This window comes from Salvelinus fontinalis, chromosome 11, assembly GCF_029448725.1.
Source record: "Salvelinus fontinalis isolate EN_2023a chromosome 11, ASM2944872v1, whole genome shotgun sequence".
NCBI lineage: Eukaryota > Metazoa > Chordata > Actinopteri > Salmoniformes > Salmonidae > Salvelinus > Salvelinus fontinalis.
The window spans coordinates 52441872-52469197 of record NC_074675.1 but is presented as its reverse complement, the minus strand read 5'-3'; the positions used below and the strand labels follow the sequence as shown (position 1 = coordinate 52469197).

General features: G+C 42.6%; 1 protein-coding gene across 2 annotated transcripts in view; it reads left to right on the top strand.

Moving 5' to 3' along the window:
- Positions 1-1398: 1398 nt before the first annotated feature.
- LOC129865909 (circularly permutated Ras protein 1-like) overlaps positions 1399-27326 on the top strand; it is a 38148-nt gene continuing 12220 nt past the window's right edge. Inside the window, exons 1-8 of one of the 2 annotated variants that reach the window (XM_055938993.1) lie at positions 1400-1564; positions 2871-3075; positions 8054-8179; positions 8434-8526; positions 8777-8877; positions 9362-9574; positions 11605-11655; positions 17018-17107. In XM_055938993.1, the coding sequence (XP_055794968.1) occupies positions 2871-3075; positions 8054-8179; positions 8434-8526; positions 8777-8877; positions 9362-9574; positions 11605-11655; positions 17018-17107 (879 nt within the window). In that variant the 5' untranslated portion in view covers positions 1400-1564. Of the gene's footprint in view, positions 1565-2870; positions 3076-8053; positions 8180-8433; positions 8527-8776; positions 8878-9361; positions 9575-11604; positions 11656-17017; positions 17108-27326 lie in introns of both variants that reach the window. The other variant, XM_055938994.1, reaches the window with a different exon arrangement.

The window sequence follows — 27326 nt, the reverse complement described above, 5'->3', positions numbered from 1 at the left end:
TGAAGAGACATTTGAATTTCATTGAATTTCACATAATTCTATTATTTTTCCTTAAATTCAAATTGCAATTCTATATCCTGTTTACTACATCAATTCAAATTAAATTCTTCTTGAATTTGAATTTATGAGACATTCTCAATGGGTGGCAAGTAGCCTCGGGGTTAGAGCGTTGGATTAGTAATTGTAAAGGTTGCAAGATCAAATCCCTGAGCTGACAAGGTAAAAATGTAATTCTGACCCTGAACAAGGAAGCTATCCCACTGTTCCTAGGCCGTCATTGAAAATAAGAATTTGTTCTTAACTGACTTGCCTAGTTAAATAAAGATTAAATTCTGAATTGAGCACAACCCTGTAGTCTAAACTGTTCCACCATGTTGTTGTGGTGAGCTGCCTCGGGGATTGTGGCTTCTCTGACGCATACTGTGCTGCTAGATGTTCAAGTGTTCTGGTTATGGCTCATTAAAGATCTGTATCTGGTCAAAGTCCACTTGTACGTGAAGGGGTTGACCGGTGGAGAAATGAGAAAGGGAGAGAGTGAGAGAGGAGAGCGAAGGTGAGAGAGAAACTGAGGTAGAATGGTTTGTTGTTTGGTGAAAAAGGTGAGGGTAGGGTGAGAGAGAAACTGAGGTAGAATGGTTTGTTGTTTGGTGACAAAGGTGAGGGTAGGGTGAGAGAGAAACTGAGGGAGAATGGTTTGTAGTTTGGTGACAAAGGTGAGGGTAGGGTGAGAGAGAAACTGAGGTAGAATGGTTTGTAGTTTGGTGACAAAGGTGAGGGTAGGGTGAGAGAGAAACTGAGGTAGAATGGTTTGTTGTTTGGTGACAAAGGTGAGGGTAGGGTGAGAGAGAAACTGAGGTAGAATGGTTTGTTGTTTGGTGACAAAGGTGAGGGTAGGGTGAGAGAGAAACTGAGGTAGAATGGTTTGTAGTTTGGTGACAAAGGTGAGGGTAGGGTGAGAGAGAAACTGAGGTAGAATCGTTTGTTGTTTGGTGACAAAGGTGAGGGTAGGGTGAGAGAGAAACTGAGGTAGAATCGTTTGTTGTTTGGTGACAAAGGTGAGGGTAGGGTGAGAGAGAAACTGAGGTAGAATGGTTTGTTGTTTGGTGACAAAGGTGAGGGTAGGGTGAGAGAGAAACTGAGGTAGAATGGTTTGTTGTTTGATGACAAAGGTGAGGGTAGGGTGAGAGAGAAAGGCGACATGGTAGTAAAAAGCTGAAGTTGAGAGAAATAACTGACACGTCTTCTCTTTCCTCTCTTTCTTTCTTCCTTTCTTTCTTTCTTTCTTTCTTTCTTTCTTTCTCTCTCTTCCTCTTTCTCTCAAGCACAGTGTTTTTAGTTTGTTGAGTTTCTGTTACCACACTCAACACTGATCGGTTCATTTCCTGTCACACACACACACACACACTCCTGCACACATTTACATGCACACACACAGAGTCACACACAACACAGACAAGGTGGTTTAGACCACGAATACAAACACTCAGAGTTGGCTGGACAGACAAACAGACAGACAGGAGGACCGGTTCCTTTCTCTCTACAAGTTAACCCTTCTACAACTCAGGTACCTGTGCTTTTTTTTATTTTATTTTTTACATAATGTTGTCTAACACAACGCATTTTCTAACATCATGATCTCCTATTGATACTGTGGCAGGTGTTACAGAGGTTTTTCAAACCCGAGACGCAACAAGAATGTCAGCTATGAGGTAGTGTGACATTATACTCCGGTATAACAAAGACAGACAGAGAGAAAGACGAGGTTCTGAATGGTTTAGATTCGTATTGAAACACACCAGGCTAGTTACTAATACATTAACTGTTGAATATAAATAGCCTTGTTTTTTTGTTTTTACATAACGTTTCACAATTGTGGAAGTTGTATCTCTCTCTAGGGAATAATCTTTCCACAATAAAGTGTTCAGATAAGTGTAATCTAAGATATTCATTCCTCTCTGTTTTAGATACAGTACAGTGAACTATCACAAAACTTCGCCCAAAAAAATGTTCTTCCTTTTTTTTCTAAAGATGAAGTTTAGTGTGAAATTAGAGCATCGTTAATCTCATGTCTATAGCAACGGTGACAAGTTGTCACCAGGAAGTGACAGTATGACACTTAAAAAAGAAACTGCCCCTAAAAAAAATCGACTTCTCATTTTAAAAATGGCCTATTGTGACATCGATATGAGTCAGAAACTTGACAACAAAAATGTAAATAAGTTGACAACAAAATTGACAACAAAAATGTAAATAAGATCATTTTGGTCATAAAATCAGTCTCATGCAAAACTGAGATTAGCAAGATAAAAGGATAAAAGGGTGTGTTGTCATAGAATGAAGGGTACCATGACAGTTTTCCTTGGGTTGGGCTTATTTCAAGCCTGCCCACAGCTGGCAGCACCCAAGTAATCGTCAATTAGGAGTCTAGCTGCATGTGACCCCATTGTAATGCCCATGGTCAATTTGGTTTGATATTTGATATCCCTATGGGGGCTAGTTAAGGACCATCTGTAAATTACACAATGTACATGGGACAATATTTTTAAAAGATCAATAACTCTAAATTTCAATGATTTAAAAACCTCAAACCAACTACAGTTCATCCGGAAAGTATTCAGAGCCCTTCGCTTTTTCCACATTTTATTACATTACAGCCTTATTCTAAAATGGATTAAATCGTTTTTGCTCCCTCATCAATCTACACACAAAACCCCATAATGACATCACAATACCCCGTAATGACATCACAATACCCCATAATGACATCACAATACCCCATAATGACATCACAAAACCCCATAATGACAAAGCAAAAACTGTTTTTTTCTCTCCACCCCCCCACCCTCCCCTCTCTCCCTGTTCTCCCCCAGATGGAGTTTGCCTGCAGTCACGTAGTGTGTAACTGGAGCCCAGAAGGGAGTTTAATGGGGGGGTCAGATGAGGGGGGTTCAGGTTTGAGTGTATACCCCTGTAGTCCTCCAGGTGAGGGGGGGACCACAGATCCAGGTGTAGCCCTCAGACTGTCTGTCACAGAGCACATGTACGACAACCGCATCTCAGTCATCCCTCAGCGAGGTAATGTACAGACATGGTACCGCTCAACACACACACACACACTGCTGCTGCTGCTGAAAGAGACACTCAGTTTCACATTCAGAGGAAATGTCTGCGTAGGGTGAAGAGTGACAGAGGTGTGAAGATGTCAGCCATAGGAAACTGCACATACACTGGCCTAGATTATCTCTTATCAGCTCTCACTGCAGTGTCACCAAGTTAATCTTTCACACACACACACACACACACACACACACACACACTTGAGCTCCATGTAGCTAAGAATGATGATGATGAAAATGAGGATGGTGATACTATTGATGATGATACTATTGATGATGATACTATTAATGATGATACTATTAATGATGATACTATTAATGATGATACTATTAATGATGATACTATTAATGATGATACTATTGATACTATTGATGATGATACTATTGATGATGATTCTATTGATGATGATTCTATTGATGATGATACTATTGATGATGATACTATTGATGATAATAATATTGATGATGATACTATTGATGATGATTCTATTGATACTATTGATGATGATACTATTAATGATGATACTATTAATGATGATACTATTAATGATGATACTATTAATGATGATACTATTAATGAAGATACTATTGATACTATTGATGATGATACTATTGATGATGATACTATTGATGATGATACTATTGATGATAATAATATTGATGATGATACTATTGATAATATTGATGATGATACTATTGATGATAATAATATTGATGATGATACTATTGATGATGATACTATTGATGATGATACTATTGATACTATTGATGATGATACTATTGATACTATTGATGATGATACTATTGATGATAATAATTTTGATGATGATTCTATTGATAATATTGATGATGATTCTATTGATAATATTGATGATGATTCTATTGATAATATTGATGATGATACTATTGATGATAATAATATTGATGATGATACTATTGATGATGATTCTATTGATAATATTGATGATGATTCTATTGATGATAATAATATTGATGATGATACTATTGATGATGATACTATAGATACTATTGATGATGATTCTATTGATAATATTGATGATGATTCTATTGATAATATTGATGATGATAATATTGATGATGATTCTATTGCTAATATTGCTGATGATACTATTGATAATATTGATGATGATACTATTGATAATATTGATGATGATACTATTGATAATATTGATGATGATACTATTGATACTATTGATGATGATTCTATTGATAATATTGATGATGATAGTATTGATGATATTGATGATGATACTATTGATGATGATTCTATTGATAATATTGATGATGATTCTATTGATGATGATTCTATTGATGATGATACTATTGATGATGATACTATTGATGATGATTCTATTGATACTATTGATGATGATTCTATTGATGATGATACTATTGATAATATTGATGATGATAGTATTGATGATGATACTATTGATGATGATACTATTGATGATGATTCTATTGATGATGATAGTATTGATGATGATAGTATTGATGATATTGATGATGATACTATTGATGATGATTCTATTGATGATAATACTATTGATGATGATACTATTGATGATATTTGATGATGATACTATTGATGATATTGATGATGATACTATTGATGATGATAGTATTGATGATATTGATGATGATACTATTGATGATGATAGTATTGATGATATTGATGATGATTCTATTGAGGATGATAGTATTGATGATGATACTATTGATACTATTGATGATGATACTATTGATACTATTGATGATGATAGTATTGATGATGATACTATTGATGATGATTCTATTGATGATGATAGTATTGATGATGATACTATTGATACTATTGATGATGATACTATTGATGATGATTCTATTGATACTATTGATGGTGATAGTATTGATGATGATTCTATTGATACTATTGATGATGATACTATTGATGATGATACTATTGATGATGATACTATTGATGATGATACTATTAATGATGATACTATTGATACTATTGATGATGATTCTATTGATAATATTGATGATGATACTATTGATACTATTGATGATGATACTATTGATGATGATACTACTGATACTATTGATGATGATACTATTAATGATGATTCTATTGATACTATTGATGATGATACTATTGATGATGATTCTATTGATACTATTGATGATGATTCTATTGATGATGATTCTATTGATACTATTGATGATGATTCTATTGATACTATTGATGATGATTCTATTGATACTATTGATGATGATTCTATTGATGATGATTCTATTGATGATGATTCTATTGATACTATTGATGATGATTCTATTGATGATGATTCTATTGATACTATTGATGATGATTCTATTGATGATGATTCTATTGATAATATTGATGATGATACTATTGATGATGATTCTATTGATGATGATTCTATTGATACTATTGATGATGATACTATTGATGATGATTCTATTGATACTATTGATGATGATACTATTGATGATGATTCTATTGATACTATTGATGATGATTCTATTGATACTATTGATGATGATTCTATTGATGATGATTCTATTGATAATATTGATGATGATTCTATTGATACTATTGATGATGATTCTATTGATAATATTGATGATGATTCTATTGATACTATTGATGATGATTCTATTGATACTATTGATGATGATACTACTGATGATGATTCTATTGATACTATTGATGATGATTCTATTGATAGTATTGATGATGATACTATTGATACTATTGATGATGATACTATTGATGATGATTCTATTGATACTATTGATGATGATACTATTGATGATGATTCTATTGATACTATTGATGATGATTCTATCGATACTATTGATGATGATACTATTAATGATGATTCTATTGATACTATTGATGATGATTCTATTGATAGTATTGATGATGATACTATTGATGATGATTCTATTGATAATATTGATGATGATTCTATTGATACTATTGATGATGATACTATTAATGATGATTCTATTGATACTATTGATGATGATTCTATTGATAGTATTGATGATGATACTATTGATACTATTGATGATGATACTATTGATGATGATTCTATTGATACTATTGATGATGATTCTATTGATACTATTGATGATGATACTATTGATGATGATACTATTGATGATGATACTATTGATGATGATTCTATTGATACTATTGATGATGATACTATTGATGATGATTCTATTGATACTATTGATGATGATTCTATTGATACTATTGATGATGATACTATTGATGATGATACTACTGATACTATTGATGATGATTCTATTGATGATGATTCTATTGATACTATTGATGATGATACTATTGATGATGATTCTATTGATACTATTGATGATGATACTATTGATGATGATTCTATTGATAATATTGAAGATGATACTATTGATGATGATTCTATTGATACTATTGATGATGATACTATTGATGATGATTCTATTGATACTATTGATGATGATTCTACTGATGATGATTCTATTGATAATATTGATGATGATTCTATTGATAATATTGATGATGATACTATTGATGATGATTCTATTGATGATATTGATGATGATACTATTGATGATGATTCTATTGATAATATTGAAGATGATACTATTGATGATGATTCTATTGATGATATTGATGATGATACTACTGATGATGATTCTATTGATAATATTGATGATGATACTATTGATGATGATTCTATTGATGATATTGATGATGATACTACTGATGATGATTCTATTGATACTACTGATGATGATTCTATTGATGATGATTCTATTGATACTATTGATGATGATTCTATTGATGATGATTCTATTGATGATATTGATGATGATACTACTGATGATGATTCTATTGATAATATTGATGATGATTCTATTGATGATGATTCTATTGATACTATTGATGATGATTCTATTGATACTATTGATGATGATTCTATTGATACTATTGATGATGATTCTATTGATGATGATTCTATTGATACTATTGATGATGATTCTATTGATGATGATTCTATTGATGATATTGATGATGATACTACTGATGATGATTCTATTGATACTATTGATGATGATTCTATTGATGATGATTCTATTGATGATATTGAGGATGATACTACTGATGATGATTCTATTGATACTATTGATGATGATTCTATTGATGATGATTCTATTGATGATATTGATGATGATACTACTGATGATGATTCTATTGATAATATTGATGATGATTCTATTGATAATATTGATGATGATACTATTGATGATGATTCTATTGATGATGATACTATTGATGATGATTCTATTGATGATATTGATGATGATACTATTGATGATGATTCTATTGATAATATTGATGATAATAATATTGATGATAATAATATTGATGATGATACTACTGATGATGATTCTATTGATAATATTGATGATGATACTACTGATGATGATAATATTGATGATATTGATGATAATAATATTGATGATATTGATGATGATACTATTGATGATGATTCTATTGATGATGATACTATTGATACTATTGATGATGATTCTATTGATACTATTCATGATGATACTATTGATGATGATTCTATTGATACTATTGATGATGATAATATTGATGATGATACTATTGATGATACTGATAATAATATTGATGTTGAAGGTGATAATAGTTGGTATTTTAGGGTATTTTCTTAGGTTCCCCGTTAGCTGTTGCCAGAGCCTCAGCTATTCTTCCTGCGGTCCACACACAAAACATGAAACATGACATAATAGAGAACATTAATAGACAAGAACAGCTCAAAGACAGAACTACATCAATAATATTGATGATGGTGATGTTTGTTTCCTTGCTTCAGAGCCAGGACTAGTGCCTCCACCTTTGCCCCCTCGACGGTTTGCGTCTCAGAAGTACCCCAGACGCACCTCTCTGCCTCCCCCACCTCCCCCTCTTTCCTCTCTGCCTCCCCCACTACCAGCCCGAGGTGAGTATTTGGTTTGTTCTGAATTGATTCCACAAGCATTTGTTTCTGAATACGGCCCTAGTCGTTGGTTGGGGTACAGATGTACTGTAGGCTATAGCGGTGTATGCGTGGTTCAGTGGTTATTACTATGCTGGTTGTTACGTATCTCATCTATCTCTCTATCTTGTTACTTGTCTCATCCTGTGTGTGCGTGCGTGCGTGCGTGCGTGCGTGCGTGCGTGCGTGCGTGCGTGCGGGTGTGTGTGTGTTCTCAGGTGCGGAAGGCCAAGGAGAGCAGAGCATCAGATTGAAGGCTAATGTTAATGTTCTCTCTCTCAGTGTTGGACGACTCGTAGATATCAGTAGAGGTGAGGGTTGGTCACACACACACACACACACACACACACACACACACACACACACACACACACTGGAGGCTACTGAGGGGAGGACGGCTCATGATAATGCCTGGAATGGAGTCAATGGAATGGTATCAAACACGTGGTTTCCATGTTGACGCCATTCCATTGACTCCATTCCAAGCCATTATTATGAGCCGCCCTCCCCTAAGCAGCCTCCACTGCACACACCATCCTTCTCTCTCCCCCTGCTCCACAGCATCTGGCATCCAGACTACTCAGTGTCCCGTGATGCATTGTGGGAGATGTAGTGCTGCTCTGTCCTCCCTGAGTTCTGTACAGAACACACAGGAAACTGCCGTGAGTTTACTCCCTCTCTCTGTTGAAAAGGTTTAGACTCAAACTGCAGCATTGTCTCACACCTCGACACATATCTCTCTCTCTCACTCTCCTTCCCTCTCTCTCTCTCTCTCTCTCTCTCTCCTTCCTTCTGTCTCTCTGTCTCTCTCTCCTTCCCTCTATCTCTCTGTTTCTCTCTCTCTCTCTCTGTGTCTCTCTCTGTCTCTCTGTCTCTCTGTCTCTCTCTCCTTCCCTCTCCCTCTATCTCTCTGTCTCTCTCTGTCTCTCTGTCTCTGTCTCTCTCTCTCTCTCTCTCCTTCCCTCTATCTATCTATCTCTCTGTCTCTCTGTCTCTCTCTCTCTCTCTCTCTCCCTCTCTCTCTTTCTCTCCTTCCCTCTCTCTTTCTCTCCTTCCCTCTCTCTCTTTCTCTCCTTCCCTCTATCTCTCTCTCTCTCTCTCTCTCTCTCTCTCTCTCTCTCTCTCTCTCTCTGTCTCTCTCTCTAGGTGTGGCTGTGTGAGTTCTGTGGTCTCCAGAACACCCTGTCTACTTCAGGTCCCGGGGCTGGTTCCAAGGTGGGCTCCAGGGTTAGAGGAGCTCCTAGAGGGAGAGATGTGATCTACCTCCCCCTTCAGACTGACCAGGACTACCAAAACCTAGAAGATGTCATGGTGGTCTTCTGTGTTGATATATCTGGGAGCATGAGTGTCACCTCTGAGGTGTGTTGTCTGTCTGTCTGTCTGTCTGTCTGTATACAAGCTATGGCTGTACCTCAGTCTGTCTGTCTTTCCGTCTACAAACTATGGCTTTACCTCAATCTGCCTGTCTGTCTACAAACTATGGCTGTACCTCATTCTGTCTGTCTATAAACTATGGCTGTACCTGTCTGTGTCTGTCTGTCTGTCTGTGTCTGTCTGTCTGTATACAAGCTATGGCTGTACCTCAGTCTGTCTGTCTTTCCGTCTACAAACTATGGCTTTACCTCAATCTGCCTGTCTGTCTACAAACTATGGCTGTACCTCATTCTGTCTGTCTATAAACTATGGCTGTACCTGTCTGTGTCTGTCTGTCTGTCTGTCTGTCTGTCTGTCTGTCTGTCTGTCTGTCTGTCTGTGTCTGTCTGTCTGTATACAAGCTATGGCTGTACCTCAGTCTGTCTGTCTTTCCATCTACAAACTATGGCTGTACCTCAATCTGTCTGTCTGTCTACAAACTAAGGCTGTACCTCATTCTGTCTGTCTGTCTACAAACTAAGGCTGTATCTCATTCTGTCTGTCCGTCTACAAACTATGGCTGTACCTGTCTGTCTGTCTGTCTGTCTGTCTGTCCGTCTACAAACTAAGGCTGTACCTCATTCTGTCTGTCCGTCTACAAACTATGGCTGTACCTGTCTGTCTGTCTGTCCGTCTACAAACTAAGGCTGTACCTCATTCTGTCTGTCCGTCTACAAACTATGGCTGTACCTCATTCTGTCTGTCCGTCTACAAACTAAGGCTGTACCTCATTCTGTCTGTCTGTCTACAAACTATGACTGTACCTGTCTGTCTGTCTGTCTGTCTGTCTGTCCGTCTACAAACTATGGCTGTACCTCATTCTGTCTGTCCGTCTACAAACTAAGGCTGTACCTCATTCTGTCTGTCCGTCTACAAACTAAGGCTGTACCTCATTCTGTCTATCCGTCTACAAACTATGGCTGTACCTCATTCTGTCTGTCCGTCTACAACCTAAGGCTGTACCTCATTCTGTCTGTCCGTCTACACACTAAGGCTGTACCTCATTCTGTCTGTCCGTCTGCAAACTAAGGCTGTACCTCATTCTGTCTGTCTGTCTACAAACTAAGGCTGTATCTCATTCTGTCTGTCCGTCTACAAACTATGGCTGTACCTCATTCTGTCTGTCCGTCTACTAACTAAGGCTGTACCTCATTCTGTCTGTCCGTCTACTAACTATGGCTGTACCTTATGCTGTCTGTCTACAAACTATGGCTGTACCTCATTCTGTCTGTCCGTCTACAACCTAAGGCTGTACCTCATTCTGTCTGTCCGTCTACACACTAAGGCTGTACCTCATTCTGTCTGTCCGTCTACTAACTAAGGCTGTACCTCATTCTGTCTGTCCGTCTACAAACTAAGGCTGTATCTCATTCTGTCTGTCCGTCTACACACTAAGGCTGTACCTCATTCTGTCTGTCCGTCTACTAACTATTTTATTTATTTATTTATTTATTTTACCGTTATTTTACCAGGTAAGTTGACTGAGAACACGTTCTCATTTGCAGCAACGACCTGGGGAATAGTTACAGGGGAGAGGAGGGGGATGAATGAGCCAATTGTAAACTGGGGATTATTAGGTGACCATGATGGTTTGAGGGCCAGATTGGGAATTTAGCCAGGACACCGGGGTTAACACCCCTACTCTTACGATAAGTGCCATGGGATCTTTAATGACCTCAGAGAGTCAGGACACCCGTTTAACGTCCCATCCGAAAGACGGCACCCTACACAGGGCAGTGTCCCCAATCACTGCCCTGGGGCATTGGGATATTTTTTTTTTTAGACCAGAGGAAAGAGTGCCTCCTACTGGCCCTCCAACACCGCTTCCAGCAGCATCTGGTCTCCCATCCAGGGACTGACCAGGACCAACCCTGCTTAGCTTCAGAAGCAAGCCAGTAGTGGTATGCAGGGTGGTATGCTGCTGGCTATGGCTATGGCTGTACCTCAATCTCACTGCATCTATATTTTCTTCCCAGGTCACCCCAGGGAATGCTATGAGGTCAGCAACCTATGTCTCCCGACTACAGGTATGTATGTTTGTCCCAGTGATCTTACTTCAGGTTCTGTATCTGGATACTGTGGGTCTACTAAAGGAGCTGAACGGTGGAACAAAACGTTTAAAATAAACACGATAACTCATGTAAAATATACGGTGTACTGTATATAGGTTCAGAACTTTTGTGAAACATCACAACACAGTTGAAAAATATATGACAAATAGACATCTGAGCTGGATGGTGTTCAGAGATAGATGGGAGGGGTTGAGTGGAGCTGAAGGATGGGATTGGATGGTGTTCAGAGATAGATGGGAGGGTTGAGTGGAGTTGAAGGATGGGATTGGATGGTGTTCAGAGATAGATGGGAGGAGTTGAGTGGAGCTGAAGGATGGGATTGGATGGTGTTCAGAGATAGATGGGAGGGGTTGAGTGGAGCTGAAGGATGGGATTGGATGGTGTTCAGAGATAGATGGGAGGAGTTGAGTGGAGCTGAAGGATGGGATTGGATGGTGTTCAGAGATAGATGGGAGGGGTTGAGTGGAGCTGAAGGATGGGATTGGATGGTGTTCAGAGATAGATGGGAGGGGTTGAGTGTAGCTGAGGGATGGGATTGGATGGTGTTCAGAGATAGATGGGAGGAGTTGAGTGGAGCTGAAGGATGGGATTGGATGGTGTTCAGAGATAGATGGGAGGGGTTGAGTGTAGATGAAGGATGGGATTGGATGGTGTTCAGAGATAGATGGGAGGGGTTGAGTGTAGCTGAGGGATGGGATTGGATGGTGTTCAGAGATAGATGGGAGGAGTTGAGTGGAGCTGAAGGATGGGATTGGATGGTGTTCAGAGATAGATGGGAGGGGTTGAGTGTAGATGAAGGATGGGATTGGATGGTGTTCAGAGATAGATGGGAGGGGTTGAGTGGAGCTGAAGGATGGGATTGGATGGTGTTCAGAGATAGATGGGAGGAGTTGAGTGGAGCTGAAGGATGGGATTGGATGGTGTTCAGAGATAGATGGGAGGGGTTGAGTGGAGCTGAAGGATGGGATTGGATGGTGTTCAGAGATAGATGGGAGGGGTTGAGTGGAGCTGAAGGATGGGATTGGATGGTGTTCAGAGATAGATGGGAGGGGTTGAGTGGAGCTGAAGGATGGGATTGGATGGTGTTCAGAGATAGATGGGAGGAGTTGAGTGGAGCTGAAGGATGGGATTGGATGGTGTTCAGAGATAGATGGGAGGGGTTGAGTGGAGCTGAAGGATGGGATTGGATGGTGTTCAGAGATAGATGGGAGGAGTTGAGTGGAGCTGAAGGATGGGTTAAAAAACAACATGTAAGGGAACACTAAAATAACACATCCTAGATCTGAATGAATGAAATATTCTTATTAAATATTTTTTTCTTTACATAGTTGAATGTGCTGACAACAAAATCACACAAAAATTATCAATGGAAATCAAATTTATCAACCCATGGAGGTCTGAATTTGGAGACACACTCAAAATTAAAGTGGAAAACCACACTACAGGCTGATCCAACTTTGATGTAATGTCCTTAAAACAAGTCAAAATGAGGCTCAGTAGTGTGTGTGGCCTCCACGTGCCTGTATGACCTCCCTACAACACCTGGGCATGCTCCTGATGAGGTAGCGGATGGTCTCCTGAGGGATCTCCTCCCAGACCTGGACTAAAGCATCCGCCAACTCCTGGACAGTCTGTGGTGCAACGTGGCGTTGGTGGATGGAGCGAGACATGATGTCCCAGATGTGCTCAATTGGATTCAGGGCTGGGGAACGGGCGGGCCAGTCCATAGCATCAATGCCTTCCTCTTGCAGGAACTGCTGACACACTCCAGCCACATGAGGTCTAGCATTGTCTTGCATTAGGAGGAACCCAGGGCCAACAGCACCAGCATATGGTCTCACAAGGGGTCTGAGGATCGCATCTCGGTACCTAATGGCAGTCAGGCTACCTCTGGCGAGCCCATGGAGGGCTGTGCGGCCCCCCAAAGAAATGCCACCCCACACCATGACTGACCCACCGCCAAACCGGTCATGCTGGAGGATGTTGCAGGCAGCAGAACGTTCTCCACGGCGTCTCCAGACTACCACGTCTGTCACATGTGCTCAGTGTGAACCTGCTTTCATCTGTGAAGAGCACAGGGCGCCAGTGGCGAATTTGACAATCTTGGTGTTCTCTGGCAAATGCCAAACATCCTGCACGGTGTTGGGCTGTAAGCACAACCCCCACCTGTGGACGTTGGGCCCTCATATCACCCTCATGGAGTCTGTTTCTGACCATTTGAGCAGACACATGCACATTTGTGGCCTGCTGGAGGCCATTTTGCAGGGCTCTGGCAGTGCTCCTCCTGCTCCTTCTTGCACAAAGGCGGGGGTAGCGGTCCTGCTGCTGGGTTGTTGCCCTCCTACGGCCTCCTCCATGTCTCCTGATGTACTGGCCTGTCTCCTGGTAGCGCCTCCATGCTCTGGACACTACGCTGACAGATACAGCAAACCTTCTTGCCACAGCTCGCATTGATGTGCCATCCTGGATGAGCTGCACTACCTGAGCCACTTGTGTGGTTTCATGCTACCACTAGAGTGAAAGCACCGCCAGCATTCAAAAGTGACCAAAACATCAGCCAGGAAGCATAGGAACTGAGAAGTGGTCTGTGGTCACCACCTGCAGAACCACTCCTTTATTGGGGGTGTCTTGCTAATTGCCTCTAATTTCCACCTGTTGTCTATTCCATTTGCACAACACCATGTGAAATGTATTGTCAATCAGTGTTGCTTCCTAAGTGGACAGTTTGATTTCACAGAAGTGTGATTGACTTGGAGTTACATTGTGTTGTTTAAGTGTTCCCTTTATTTTTTTGAGCAGTGTAGTATGTATACGCTGGAAGTGTTGTTGTCCATTAGTTTACTCCAATTAAGGGAGGGGTGGTAGGGGTAGGGAAAAATAATAATAAATATATATAAAATAATAATAAATATATATGTGTAAAGTATATTGTTTAATAATTTTTTATATATTTTACTTAAACTTTATTTAACTAGGCAAGTCAGTTTAAGAACAAATTTGTATGTACAATGATGACCTACCAAAAGGCAAAAGGTCTACTAAAATTCATTAAATAAAAATATAGGACAAAACACACATCACGACAAGAGAGACAACACAACACTACATAAAGAGAGACCTAAGACGACAACATAGCGAGGCAGCGACATAAAGACATCAAAAGGATCTCTAAGGTCAGGGCGTGACGTTAAGGAACTATATTGAGCCATTACATCACTTCCTGTTTCGCTAGGGTGTTAAAATGAGGTAACACGTATGCGTTTGCAACATTTACCTAGAACTGTGGTAAAACAACAAGTAGTGTGTCATATTGCCTCAGACTGGAAATACTGGCGGCCAGTTGTGTATGACACAGATTTTGTGAACTGTAGTAGTGTATTTGAGTTATGACAAGAGAACCTACATCTACCATAACATCTAGCTATCAACAACAGAGTTATGACAAGAGAACCTACATCTACCATAACATCTAGCTATCAACAACAGAGCTATGACAAGAGAACCTACATCTACCATAACATCTAGCTATCAACAACAGAGCTATGACAAGAGAACCTACATCTACCATAACATCTAGCTATCAACAACAGAGTTATGACAAGAGAACCTACATCTACCATAACATCTAGCTATCAACAACAGAGTTATGACAAGAGAACCTACATCTACCATAACATCTAGCTATCAACAACAGAGTTATGACAAGAGAACCTACATCTACCATAACATCTAGCTATCAACAACAGAGTTATGACAAGAGAACCTACATCTACCATAACATCTAGCTATCAACAACAGAGTTATGACAAGAGAACCTACATCTACCATAACATCTAGCTATCAACAACAGAGTTATGACAAGAGAACCTACATCTACCATAACATCTAGCTATCAACAACAGAGCTATGACAAGAGAACCTTCCTCTCTCTTAGACCCCTCAGCCTCCCTCCAACCCTCCCTCCCTCTCTCTATACCCCTCACCCTCCCTCCCTCTATACCCCTCAGCCTCCCTTCAACCCTCCCTCCCTCTCTCTATACCCCTCACCCTCCCTCCCTCTATACCCCTCAGCCTCCCTTCAACCCTCCCTCCCTCTCTCTATACCCCTCACCCTCCCTCCCTCTATACCCCTCAGCCTCCCTTCAACCCTCCCTCCCTCTCTCTATACCCCTCACCCTCCCTCCCTCTATACCCCTCAGCCTCCCTCCAAACCTCCCTCCCTCTCTCTATACCCCTCAGCCTCCCTCCAACCCTCCCTCTCTCTATACCCCTCACCCTTCCTCTCTCTTAGACCCCTCAGCCTCCCTTCAACCCTCCCTCCCTCTCTCTATACCCCTCACCCTCCCTCCCTCTATACCCCTCAGCCTCCCTCCAAACCTCCCTCCCTCTCTCTATACCCCTCACCCTTCCTCTCTCTTAGACCCCTCAGCCTCCCTTCAACCCTCCCTCCCTCTCTCTATACCCCTCACCCTCCCTCCCTCTATACCCCTCAGCCTCCCTCCAAACCTCCCTCCCTCTCTCTATACCCCTCAGCCTCCCTCCAACCCTCCCTCTCTCTATACCCCTCAGGGAGGGGGGGTTGGAGGGAGGCTGAGGGAGGGAGACAGGCTGGGGGAGGGAGACAGGCTGAGGGGTATAGAGGGAGGGAAGGAGGCTGAGAGGTATAGAGAGAGGGACGGAGAGAGTGAGGGAGGCTGAGGGAATGAGAGAGGCTGAGGGAGAGAGGGAGGCTGAGGGGTATATAGAGAGGGACGGAGGGAGGGAGGGAGGCTGAGGGAATGAGAGAGGCTGAGGGAGAGAGGGAGGCTGAGGGGTATATAGAGGGAGGGAGGGAAACAGGTCCTGCTGTGACACAAATCATACATTTTTTTAAATGTATGATATGTCTCTGACTCATATTTGAAATGTTGTTCTAATTACTTAACCACTTTCCTCTGTGTGTCTGTTGGTGACAATGACATTCTAACATTCTGACTGATTGTATGATGTTTGTTGGTTCCATTGAAACATTAATAATATTTTGAGTTTCTCTATAATTATATTGTTTATATTTTTGTATTATTGTTTGTGCGTTGCCAGTCAGGGGTGCCAGTAATTTTGGAGACCACTGTATATTTCTAAAAATGTATATATGGGGATTGGAAATGATGCAGACAATTACATTGAGCCACAATCTATTTGCAGATCCACCTCCTAAAAAGAAAAGACTAGTCTATTTCAGATGGAATGCAGAGTCCAGAAACGGAACATGCTAGAAGGCTTCTATTAAAAGGAATGATATGTCAATGCTTTTCTCTCTCTCTCTCTCTTTCTGTAGAGTATTCAGGATGCCCTCCAGAGAGCACTGTCCTCTCTACTTAATACTTCACCTCTCCGCCGAGTCGCCATTGTTACCTTCAATGACGAGGTATCGATTGATTTATTGATTGATTTTGGGGTCAAAAATAAATTTGAACGAGGCAGTGGATTTGGAGGGAGGGAGGGAGGCTGAGGGGTGTAGAGAGAGGGAGGGAGGGATGGAGGTAGGCTAGGAGGCTGAGGGGTATAGAGAGAGACAGGGAGACAGGGAGGGAGGGAGGGGTATAGAGAGAGGGAGGGCGGGTTGGAGGTAGGCTAGGAGGCTGAGGGGTATAGAGGGAGGGAGGGAGGGAGGCTGAGGGGTATAGAGAGAGGGAGGGAGGCTGAGGGGTATAGAGAGAGGGAGGGAGGCTGAGGGATAGAGAGAGAGAGGGAGGGTGGGTTGGAGGGAGGCTGAGGGAGGGAGAGAGGCTGAGCGAGGAAGAGAAGCTGAGGGAGGGTTGGAGAGAGAGAGGGAGGGAGGCTGAGGGGTATATAGAGGAGGGAGGGAGGGAAACAGGTACAGCTGTGACACAAATCATACATTATATTATGTATGATTTTTCTCTGACTCCTATTTGAAATAGTGTCACCTAATTACTTAACCACTTTCCTCTGTGTGTCTGTTGGTGACAATGACATTCTAACATTCTGACTAAAACTCAGCAAGCACTCACCTCTTGTTGTGCAATATCAACATAGAGAGACAAAGAAGCTAAGGACTTATAATATGTGACACATAATCACATCTCTATTCCTTTTTTAAAATAGTTTAAGACAAGAGTTATAAGAATTGTATTACTAACTAGGCACTCTACGAAGATTTAGAATAATTAGTATTTAGCTCCTTCGGTTTGAAAAAATGCGCTTTAAAAATTATTTAAATTCATTATTATTAAAGGCCCAGTGCTGTCAAAAACGTGATTTCCCTGTGTTTTATATATATTTCCACACTATGAAGTTGGAATAATACTGTGAAATTGTGAAAATTATGATAATGCCCTTTTAGTGTAAGAGCTGTTTAAAAAGGCTGCCAGAAATGTTTGCTTGTTATGCATGGGTGTAACGGCTGTCGTCTTTCTCGTCTGAGGAGGATAAGTTAGAAGGATCGGAGGACCAATGCGCAGTGTGGTAATTGTTCATCTTACTTTAATAAAGGTGAACAACTCAAAATACAAAACAACAAAAGTGACAACCGAAACAGTTCTATCTGGTGCAGACACACAAAGACAGAAGACAACCACCCACCAAAACCCAACACAAAACAGGCTACCTAAATATGGTTCCCAATCAGGCACAACGATTGACAGCTGCCTCTGATTGAGAACCATATCAGGCCAAACACAGAAATAGCAAAACATAGAAATACAAACATAGACTGCCCACCCCAGACCATACTAAATAAAGACAAAACAAAGGAACTAAAGGTCAGAACGTGACAATGGGTAGGATGTTGGACCTCCTGACAACATCACCAGTATAAATAAATAAATAAGTAAATAAACAATAAATAAAAAAAATAATAAGTTAATAGACCAATGACAAAGAGAGATTCAATCCTCTCTTGCCAATAACAGCTAGTATTCAGGTTACAGCTCCCAGACAGTCCAAGCTAAATTCTTGATTGAGAAATTGCTCTTTGTTTTAAGAAGCTATTTTTGGTTTATTTTTTTGAGCATTTGAAAACAATCACAGTACTTAATTGTTATCCAGAACTTATTTGATCAATTGGATTAGAACAGCTGCATTTGGGACCTTTAAAGTTTAAGATAAGGATGACGAGGGTTATGTAGCACTTGCAGTTGAAACGACAGTGTCTGCTACCATCTGTGACATTGTGTTAGCTCTAGTTGTTCCTACTACAAGTAGTGTGTCATATTGCCTCAGACTGGAAAACTACTGGCAGACAGTTGTGTATGACACAGATTTTGTGAACTGTAGTAGTGTATTTGAGTTATGACAAGATAACCTACTCTGTTCCATAACATTTAGTTATTAACCACAGAGTTATGACAAGATAGGGGGGGGGGTATAGAGAGAGGGAGGGCGGGTTGGAGGTAGGCTAGGAGGCTGAGGGGTATAGAGAGAGACAGGGAGACAGGGAGGGAGGGAGGGGTATAGAGAGAGGGAGGGCGGGTTGGAGGTAGGCTAGGAGGCTGAGGGGTATAGAGGGAGGGAGGGAGGGAGGGAGGGAGGGAGGGAGGGAGGGAGGGAGGGAGGGAGGCTGAGGGGTATAGAGAGAGGGAGGGAGGCTGAGGGATAGAGAGAGAGAGAGGGAGGGTGGGTTGGAGGGAGGCTGAGGGAGGGAGAGAGGCTGAGCGAGGAAGAGAAGCTGAGGGAGGGTTGGAGAGAGAGAGGGAGGGAGGCTGAGGGGTATATAGAGGAGGGAGGGAGGGAAACAGGTACAGCTGTGACACAAATCATACATTATATTATGTATGATTTTTCTCTGACTCCTATTTGAAATAGTGTCACCTAATTACTTAACCACTTTCCTCTGTGTGTCTGTTGGTGACAATGACATTCTAACATTCTGACTAAAACTCAGCAAGCACTCACCTCTTGTTGTGCAATATCAACATAGAGAGACAAAGAAGCTAAGGACTTATAATATGTGACACATAATCCCATCTCTATTCCTTTTTTAAAGTAGTTTAAGACAAGAGTTATAAGAATTGTATTACTAACTAGGCACTCTACGAAGATTTAGAATAATTAGTATTTAGCTCCTTCGGTTTGAAAAAATGCGCTTTAAAAATTATTTAAATTCATTATTATTAAAGGCCCAGTGCTGTCAAAAACGTGATTTCCCTGTGTTTTATATATATTTCCACACTATGAAGTTGGAATAATACTGTGAAATTGTGAAAATTATGATAATGCCCTTTTAGTGTAAGAGCTGTTTAAAAAGGCTGCCAGAAATGTTTGCTTGTTATGCATGGGTGTAACGGCTGTCGTCTTTCTCGTCTGAGGAGGATAAGTTAGAAGGATCGGAGGACCAATGCGCAGTGTGGTAATTGTTCATCTTACTTTAATAAAGGTGAACAACTCAAAATACAAAACAACAAAAGTGACAACCGAAACAGTTCTATCTGGTGCAGACACACAAAGACAGAAGACAACCACCCACCAAAACCCAACACAAAACAGGCTACCTAAATATGGTTCCCAATCAGGCACAACGATTGACAGCTGCCTCTGATTGAGAACCATATCAGGCCAAACACAGAAATAGCAAAACATAGAAATACAAACATAGACTGCCCACCCCAGACCATACTAAATAAAGACAAAACAAAGGAACTAAAGGTCAGAACGTGACAATGGGTAGGATGTTGGACCTCCTGACAACATCACCAGTATAAATAAATAAATAAGTAAATAAACAATAAATAAAAAAAATAATAAGTTAATAGACCAATGACAAAGAGAGATTCAATCTTCTCTTGCCAATAACAGCTAGTATTCAGGTTACAGCTCCCAGACAGTCCAAGCTAAATTCTTGATTGAGAAATTGCTCTTTGTTTTAAGAAGCTATTTTTGGTTTATTTTTTTGAGCATTTGAAAACAATCACAGTACTTAATTGTTATCCAGAACTTATTTGATCAATTGGATTAGAACAGCTGCATTTGGGACCTTTAAAGTTTAAGATAAGGATGACGAGGGTTATGTAGCACTTGCAGTTGAAACGACAGTGTCTGCTACCATCTGTGACATTGTGTTAGCTCTAGTTGTTCCTACTACAAGTAGTGTGTCATATTGCCTCAGACTGGAAAACTACTGGCAGACAGTTGTGTATGACACAGATTTTGTGAACTGTAGTAGTGTATTTGAGTTATGACAAGATAACCTACTCTGTTCCATAACATTTAGTTATTAACCACAGAGTTATGACAAGATAGGGGGGGGGGGTATAGAGAGAGGGAGGGCGGGTTGGAGGTAGGCTAGGAGGCTGAGGGGTATAGAGAGAGACAGGGAGACAGGGAGGGAGGGAGGGGTATAGAGAGAGGGAGGGCGGGTTGGAGGTAGGCTAGGAGGCTGAGGGGTATAGAGGGAGGGAGGGAGGGAGGGAGGGAGGGAGGGAGGGAGGGAGGGAGGGAGGCTGAGGGGTATAGAGAGAGGGAGGGAGGCTGAGGGATAGAGAGAGAGAGAGGGAGGGTGGGTTGGAGGGAGGCTGAGGGAGGGAGAGAGGCTGAGCGAGGAAGAGAAGCTGAGGGAGGGTTGGAGAGAGAGAGGGAGGGAGGCTGAGGGGTATATAGAGGAGGGAGGGAGGGAAACAGGTACAGCTGTGACACAAATCATACATTATATTATGTATGATTTTTCTCTGACTCCTATTTGAAATAGTGTCACCTAATTACTTAACCACTTTCCTCTGTGTGTCTGTTGGTGACAATGACATTCTAACATTCTGACTAAAACTCAGCAAGCACTCACCTCTTGTTGTGCAATATCAACATAGAGAGACAAAGAAGCTAAGGACTTATAATATGTGACACATAATCCCATCTCTATTCCTTTTTTAAAGTAGTTTAAGACAAGAGTTATAAGAATTGTATTACTAACTAGGCACTCTACGAAGATTTAGAATAATTAGTATTTAGCTCCTTCGGTTTGAAAAAATGCGCTTTAAAAATTATTTAAATTCATTATTATTAAAGGCCCAGTGCTGTCAAAAACGTGATTTCCCTGTGTTTTATATATATTTCCACACTATGAAGTTGGAATAATACTGTGAAATTGTGAAAATTATGATAATGCCCTTTTAGTGTAAGAGCTGTTTAAAAAGGCTGCCAGAAATGTTTGCTTGTTATGCATGGGTGTAACGGCTGTCGTCTTTCTCGTCTGAGGAGGATAAGTTAGAAGGATCGGAGGACCAATGCGCAGTGTGGTAATTGTTCATCTTACTTTAATAAAGGTGAACAACTCAAAATACAAAACAACAAAAGTGACAACCGAAACAGTTCTATCTGGTGCAGACACACAAAGACAGAAGACAACCACCCACCAAAACCCAACACAAAACAGGCTACCTAAATATGGTTCCCAATCAGGCACAACGATTGACAGCTGCCTCTGATTGAGAACCATATCAGGCCAAACACAGAAATAGCAAAACATAGAAATACAAACATAGACTGCCCACCCCAGACCATACTAAATAAAGACAAAACAAAGGAACTAAAGGTCAGAACGTGACAATGGGTAGGATGTTGGACCTCCTGACAACATCACCAGTATAAATAAATAAATAAGTAAATAAACAATAAATAAAAAAAATAATAAGTTAATAGACCAATGACAAAGAGAGATTCAATCCTCTCTTGCCAATAACAGCTAGTATTCAGGTTACAGCTCCCAGACAGTCCAAGCTAAATTCTTGATTGAGAAATTGCTCTTTGTTTTAAGAAGCTATTTTTGGTTTATTTTTTTGAGCATTTGAAAACAATCACAGTACTTAATTGTTATCCAGAACTTATTTGATCAATTGGATTAGAACAGCTGCATTTGGGACCTTTAAAGTTTAAGATAAGGATGACGAGGGTTATGTAGCACTTGCAGTTGAAACGACAGTGTCTGCTACCATCTGTGACATTGTGTTAGCTCTAGTTGTTCCTACTACAAGTAGTGTGTCATATTGCCTCAGACTGGAAAACTACTGGCAGACAGTTGTGTATGACACAGATTTTGTGAACTGTAGTAGTGTATTTGAGTTATGACAAGATAACCTACTCTGTTCCATAACATTTAGTTATTAACCACAGAGTTATGACAAGATAGGGGGGGGGGGTATAGAGAGAGGGAGGGCGGGTTGGAGGTAGGCTAGGAGGCTGAGGGGTATAGAGAGAGACAGGGAGACAGGGAGGGAGGGAGGGGTATAGAGAGAGGGAGGGCGGGTTGGAGGTAGGCTAGGAGGCTGAGGGGTATAGAGGGAGGGAGGGAGGGAGGGAGGGAGGGAGGGAGGGAGGGAGGGAGGGAGGGAGGGAGGGAGGCTGAGGGGTATAGAGAGAGGGAGGGAGGCTGAGGGATAGAGAGAGAGAGAGGGAGGGTGGGTTGGAGGGAGGCTGAGGGAGGGAGAGAGGCTGAGCGAGGAAGAGAAGCTGAGGGAGGGTTGGAGAGAGAGAGGGAGGGAGGCTGAGGGGTATATAGAGGAGGGAGGGAGGGAAACAGGTACAGCTGTGACACAAATCATACATTATATTATGTATGATTTTTCTCTGACTCCTATTTGAAATAGTGTCACCTAATTACTTAACCACTTTCCTCTGTGTGTCTGTTGGTGACAATGACATTCTAACATTCTGACTAAAACTCAGCAAGCACTCACCTCTTGTTGTGCAATATCAACATAGAGAGACAAAGAAGCTAAGGACTTATAATATGTGACACATAATCCCATCTCTATTCCTTTTTTAAAGTAGTTTAAGACAAGAGTTATAAGAATTGTATTACTAACTAGGCACTCTACGAAGATTTAGAATAATTAGTATTTAGCTCCTTCGGTTTGAAAAAATGCGCTTTAAAAATTATTTAAATTCATTATTATTAAAGGCCCAGTGCTGTCAAAAACGTGATTTCCCTGTGTTTTATATATATTTCCACACTATGAAGTTGGAATAATACTGTGAAATTGTGAAAATTATGATAATGCCCTTTTAGTGTAAGAGCTGTTTAAAAAGGCTGCCAGAAATGTTTGCTTGTTATGCATGGGTGTAACGGCTGTCGTCTTTCTCGTCTGAGGAGGATAAGTTAGAAGGATCGGAGGACCAATGCGCAGTGTGGTAATTGTTCATCTTACTTTAATAAAGCTCCCAGACAGTCCAAGCTAAATTCTTGATTGAGAAATTGCTCTTTGTTTTAAGAAGCTATTTTTGGTTTCTTTTTTTGAGCATTTGAAAACAATCACAGTACTTAATTGTTATCCAGAAGTTATTTGATCAATTGGATTAGAACAGCTGCATTTGGGAACTTTAAAGTTTAAGATAAGGATGACGAGGGTTATGTAGCACTTGCAGTTGAAACGACAGTGTCTGCTACCATCTGTGACATTGTGTTAGCTCTAGTTGTTCCTACTACAAGTAGTGTGTCATATTGCCTCAGACTGGAAAACTACTGGCAGACAGTTGTGTATGACACAGATTTTGTGAACTGTAGTAGTGTATTTGAGTTATGACAAGATAACCTACTCTGTTCCATAACATTTAGTTATTAACCACAGAGTTATGACAAGATAACCCACTCTGTACCATAAAATCTAGTTATCAGCAACAGGGATGTTGATTTTGAAAAATGTCATTTTTATTGCATACAATGCTCTGCCGACTTTTTCTTGGAGTGAAGTTTGGAGTCAAGTTTCCCAATGCAGATATGGTCAGACCAAGGTATGAGTCATGTTTTTTGTGTTCAATGATGGTGTTGTTCAAGGTGGATTTATATTTAGGAGGGGGGGGGGGGGAAATCATGATTTTCGGGGGGGGGTTATTTACTGCCAGTGTAACGGCTTTCCTCTCTCTCTTCATAAGAAGAGGTGGAGTAGTGATCGAGCCAAGGCGCAGCGGGTTGTGAATACATGATGATTTATTAAATAAACAAAACAGACAAAGACGAAAACGAACTATACTTGATATAACTAACAAAATAACAAAACGATGTAGACAGACCTGAACAAACGAACTTACAAATACACGAAGCACGCTGACACAGGAACAGACTACATAAACGCACGAACAAACCGAAACATTCCCGTATGGTGTAACATCGACACAGACACAGGAGACAATCACCCACAAACAAACAGTGAGAACACCCTACCTAAATATGACTCTTAATTAGAGGAGAACGCAAAACACCTGCCTCTAATTAAGAGCCATACCAGGCAACCAAAACCAACATAGAAACAGATAACATAGACTGCCCACCCAAAACACATGCCCTGACCTAAAACACATACAAAAACAACATAAAACAGGTCAGGACTGTTACAGAACCCCCCCCTCAAGGTGCGAACGCCGGGCGCACCAGCACAAAGTCCAGGGGAGGGTCTGGGTGGGCAGTTGACCACGGTGGTGGTTCCGGCTCTGGACGCTGTCCCCACACCACCATAGTCACCCCCCGCTTCTGTCTACCCCTCCCAACGACCACCCTAAAACTCACATCCCCTAAATAAACGGCCAGCACCAGGAGAAGGGGCAGCACCGGGACAAGGGGCAGCACCGTGACAAGGGGCAGCACCGGAACAAGGGGCAGCACCGGAACAAGGGGCAGCACCGGAACAAGGGGCAGCACCGGGACAAGGGGCAGCACCGGGACAAGGGGCAGCACCGGGACAAGGGGCAGCACCGGGACAAGGGGCAGCACCAGGACAAGGGGCAGCACCGGGATAAAGACCAGCACCGGGATAAGGGGCAGCACCGGGACAAGGGGCAGCACCGGGACAAGGGGCAGCACCGGGACAAGGGGCAGCACCGGAACAAGGGGCAGCACCGGGACAAGGGGCAGCACCGGGACAAGGGGCAGCACCGGGACAAGGGGCAGCACCGGGACAAGGGGCAGCACCAGGATAAAGACCAGCACCGGGATAAGGGGCAGCACCGGGACAAGGGGCAGCACCGGGACAAGGGGCAGCACCGGGACAAGGGGCAGCACCGGGACAAGGGGCAGCACCGGGACAAGGGGCAGCACCGGGATAAGGGGCAACACCGGGACAAGGGGCAGGTCCCGGCTGATATACTCTGGCAGATCCTGGCTGAGGGACTCTGGCAGGTCTATGCAGGCTGACGGCTCTCGACGCTCATGGCGGGCTGACGGCTCTCGACGCTCATGGCGGGCTGACGGCTCTCGACGCTCATGGCGGGCTGACGGCTCTCGACGCTCATGGCGGGCTGACGGCTCTCGACGCTCATGGCTGGCTGACGGCTCTCGACGCTCATGGCTCTCTGACGGCTCTGGCTGCTCATGGCTCGCTGGCGGCTCTGGCAGCTCATGGCTGGTTGGCGGCTCTGGCAGATCCTGTCTGGTTGGCGGCTCTGGCAGATCCTGTCTGGTTGGCGGCTCTGGCAGATCCTGTCTGGTTGGCGGCTCTGGCAGATCCTGTCTGGTTGGCGGCTCTGGCAGATCCTGTCTGGTTGGCGGCTCTGGCAGATCCTGTCTGGCGGACGGCTCTAGCGGCTCCTGTCTGGCGGACGGCTCTAGCGGCTCCTGTCTGGCGGACGGCTCTAGCGGCTCCTGTCTGGCGGACGGCTCTAGCGGCTCCTGTCTGGCGGACGGCTCTGTAGGCTCATGGCAGACGGGCGGCTTTGCAGGCTCATGGCAGACGGGCGGCTTTGCAGGCTCATGGCAGACGGATGGCTCAGACGGCGCTGGGGAGACGGATGGCTCAGATGGCGCTGGGGAGACGGATGGCTCAGATGGCGCTGGGGAGACGGATGGCTCATATGGCGCTGGGGAGACGGATGGCTCTGGCCGGATACGGCGAACTGTAGACCTGGTGCGTGGTGCCGGAACTGGAGGCACCGTGCTAAGGATAAGCACCTTCCTACTAGTGCGGGGAGCAGGGACAGGGCACACTGTACTCTCAAAGCCTACTCTATCCCTGATGCGAGGTACCAGCACTGGTGACACCGGGCTGAGGACAAGCACATCAGGATTAGTAGGGGGAGAAGATACAGTGTGTTCAGGGCTCTGGAGACGCACAGGAGGCTTTGTGCGTGGTGCCGGAACTGGAGGCACCGAACTGGATACACGCACTACAGAGAGAGTGCGTGGAGGAGGAACTGGGCTCAGGAGACGCACTGGTAGCCTAGTGCGTAGTGTAGGCACTGTAGGTACTAGGCTGGGGCGGGGAGGTGGCGCCGGAAATACCGGACCGTGGAGGCGTACTGGCACTCTTGAGCATTGAGCCTGCCCAACCTTACCTGGTTGAATGCTCCCGGTCGCCCGACCAGTACGGGGAGGTGGAATAACCCGCACCGGCCTATGTAGGCGAACCGGGGAAACCATGCGTAAGGCCGGTGCCATGTATGCCGGCCCGAGGAGACGCACTGGAGACCAGACTCGTTGAGCCGGCCTCATGACACCTGGCTCAATACCCAATCTAGCCCTACCAGTGCGGGGAGGTGGAATAACCCGCACTGGGCTATGCACTCGTACAGGAGACACCGTGCGCTCTACTGCGTAACACGGCGCCTGCCCGTACTCCCGCTCTCCACGGTAAGCCTGGGGAGTGGGCGCAGGTCTCCTACCTGCCCTAGGCCCACTACCTCCTAGCCCCCCCCCAAGAAAATTTTGG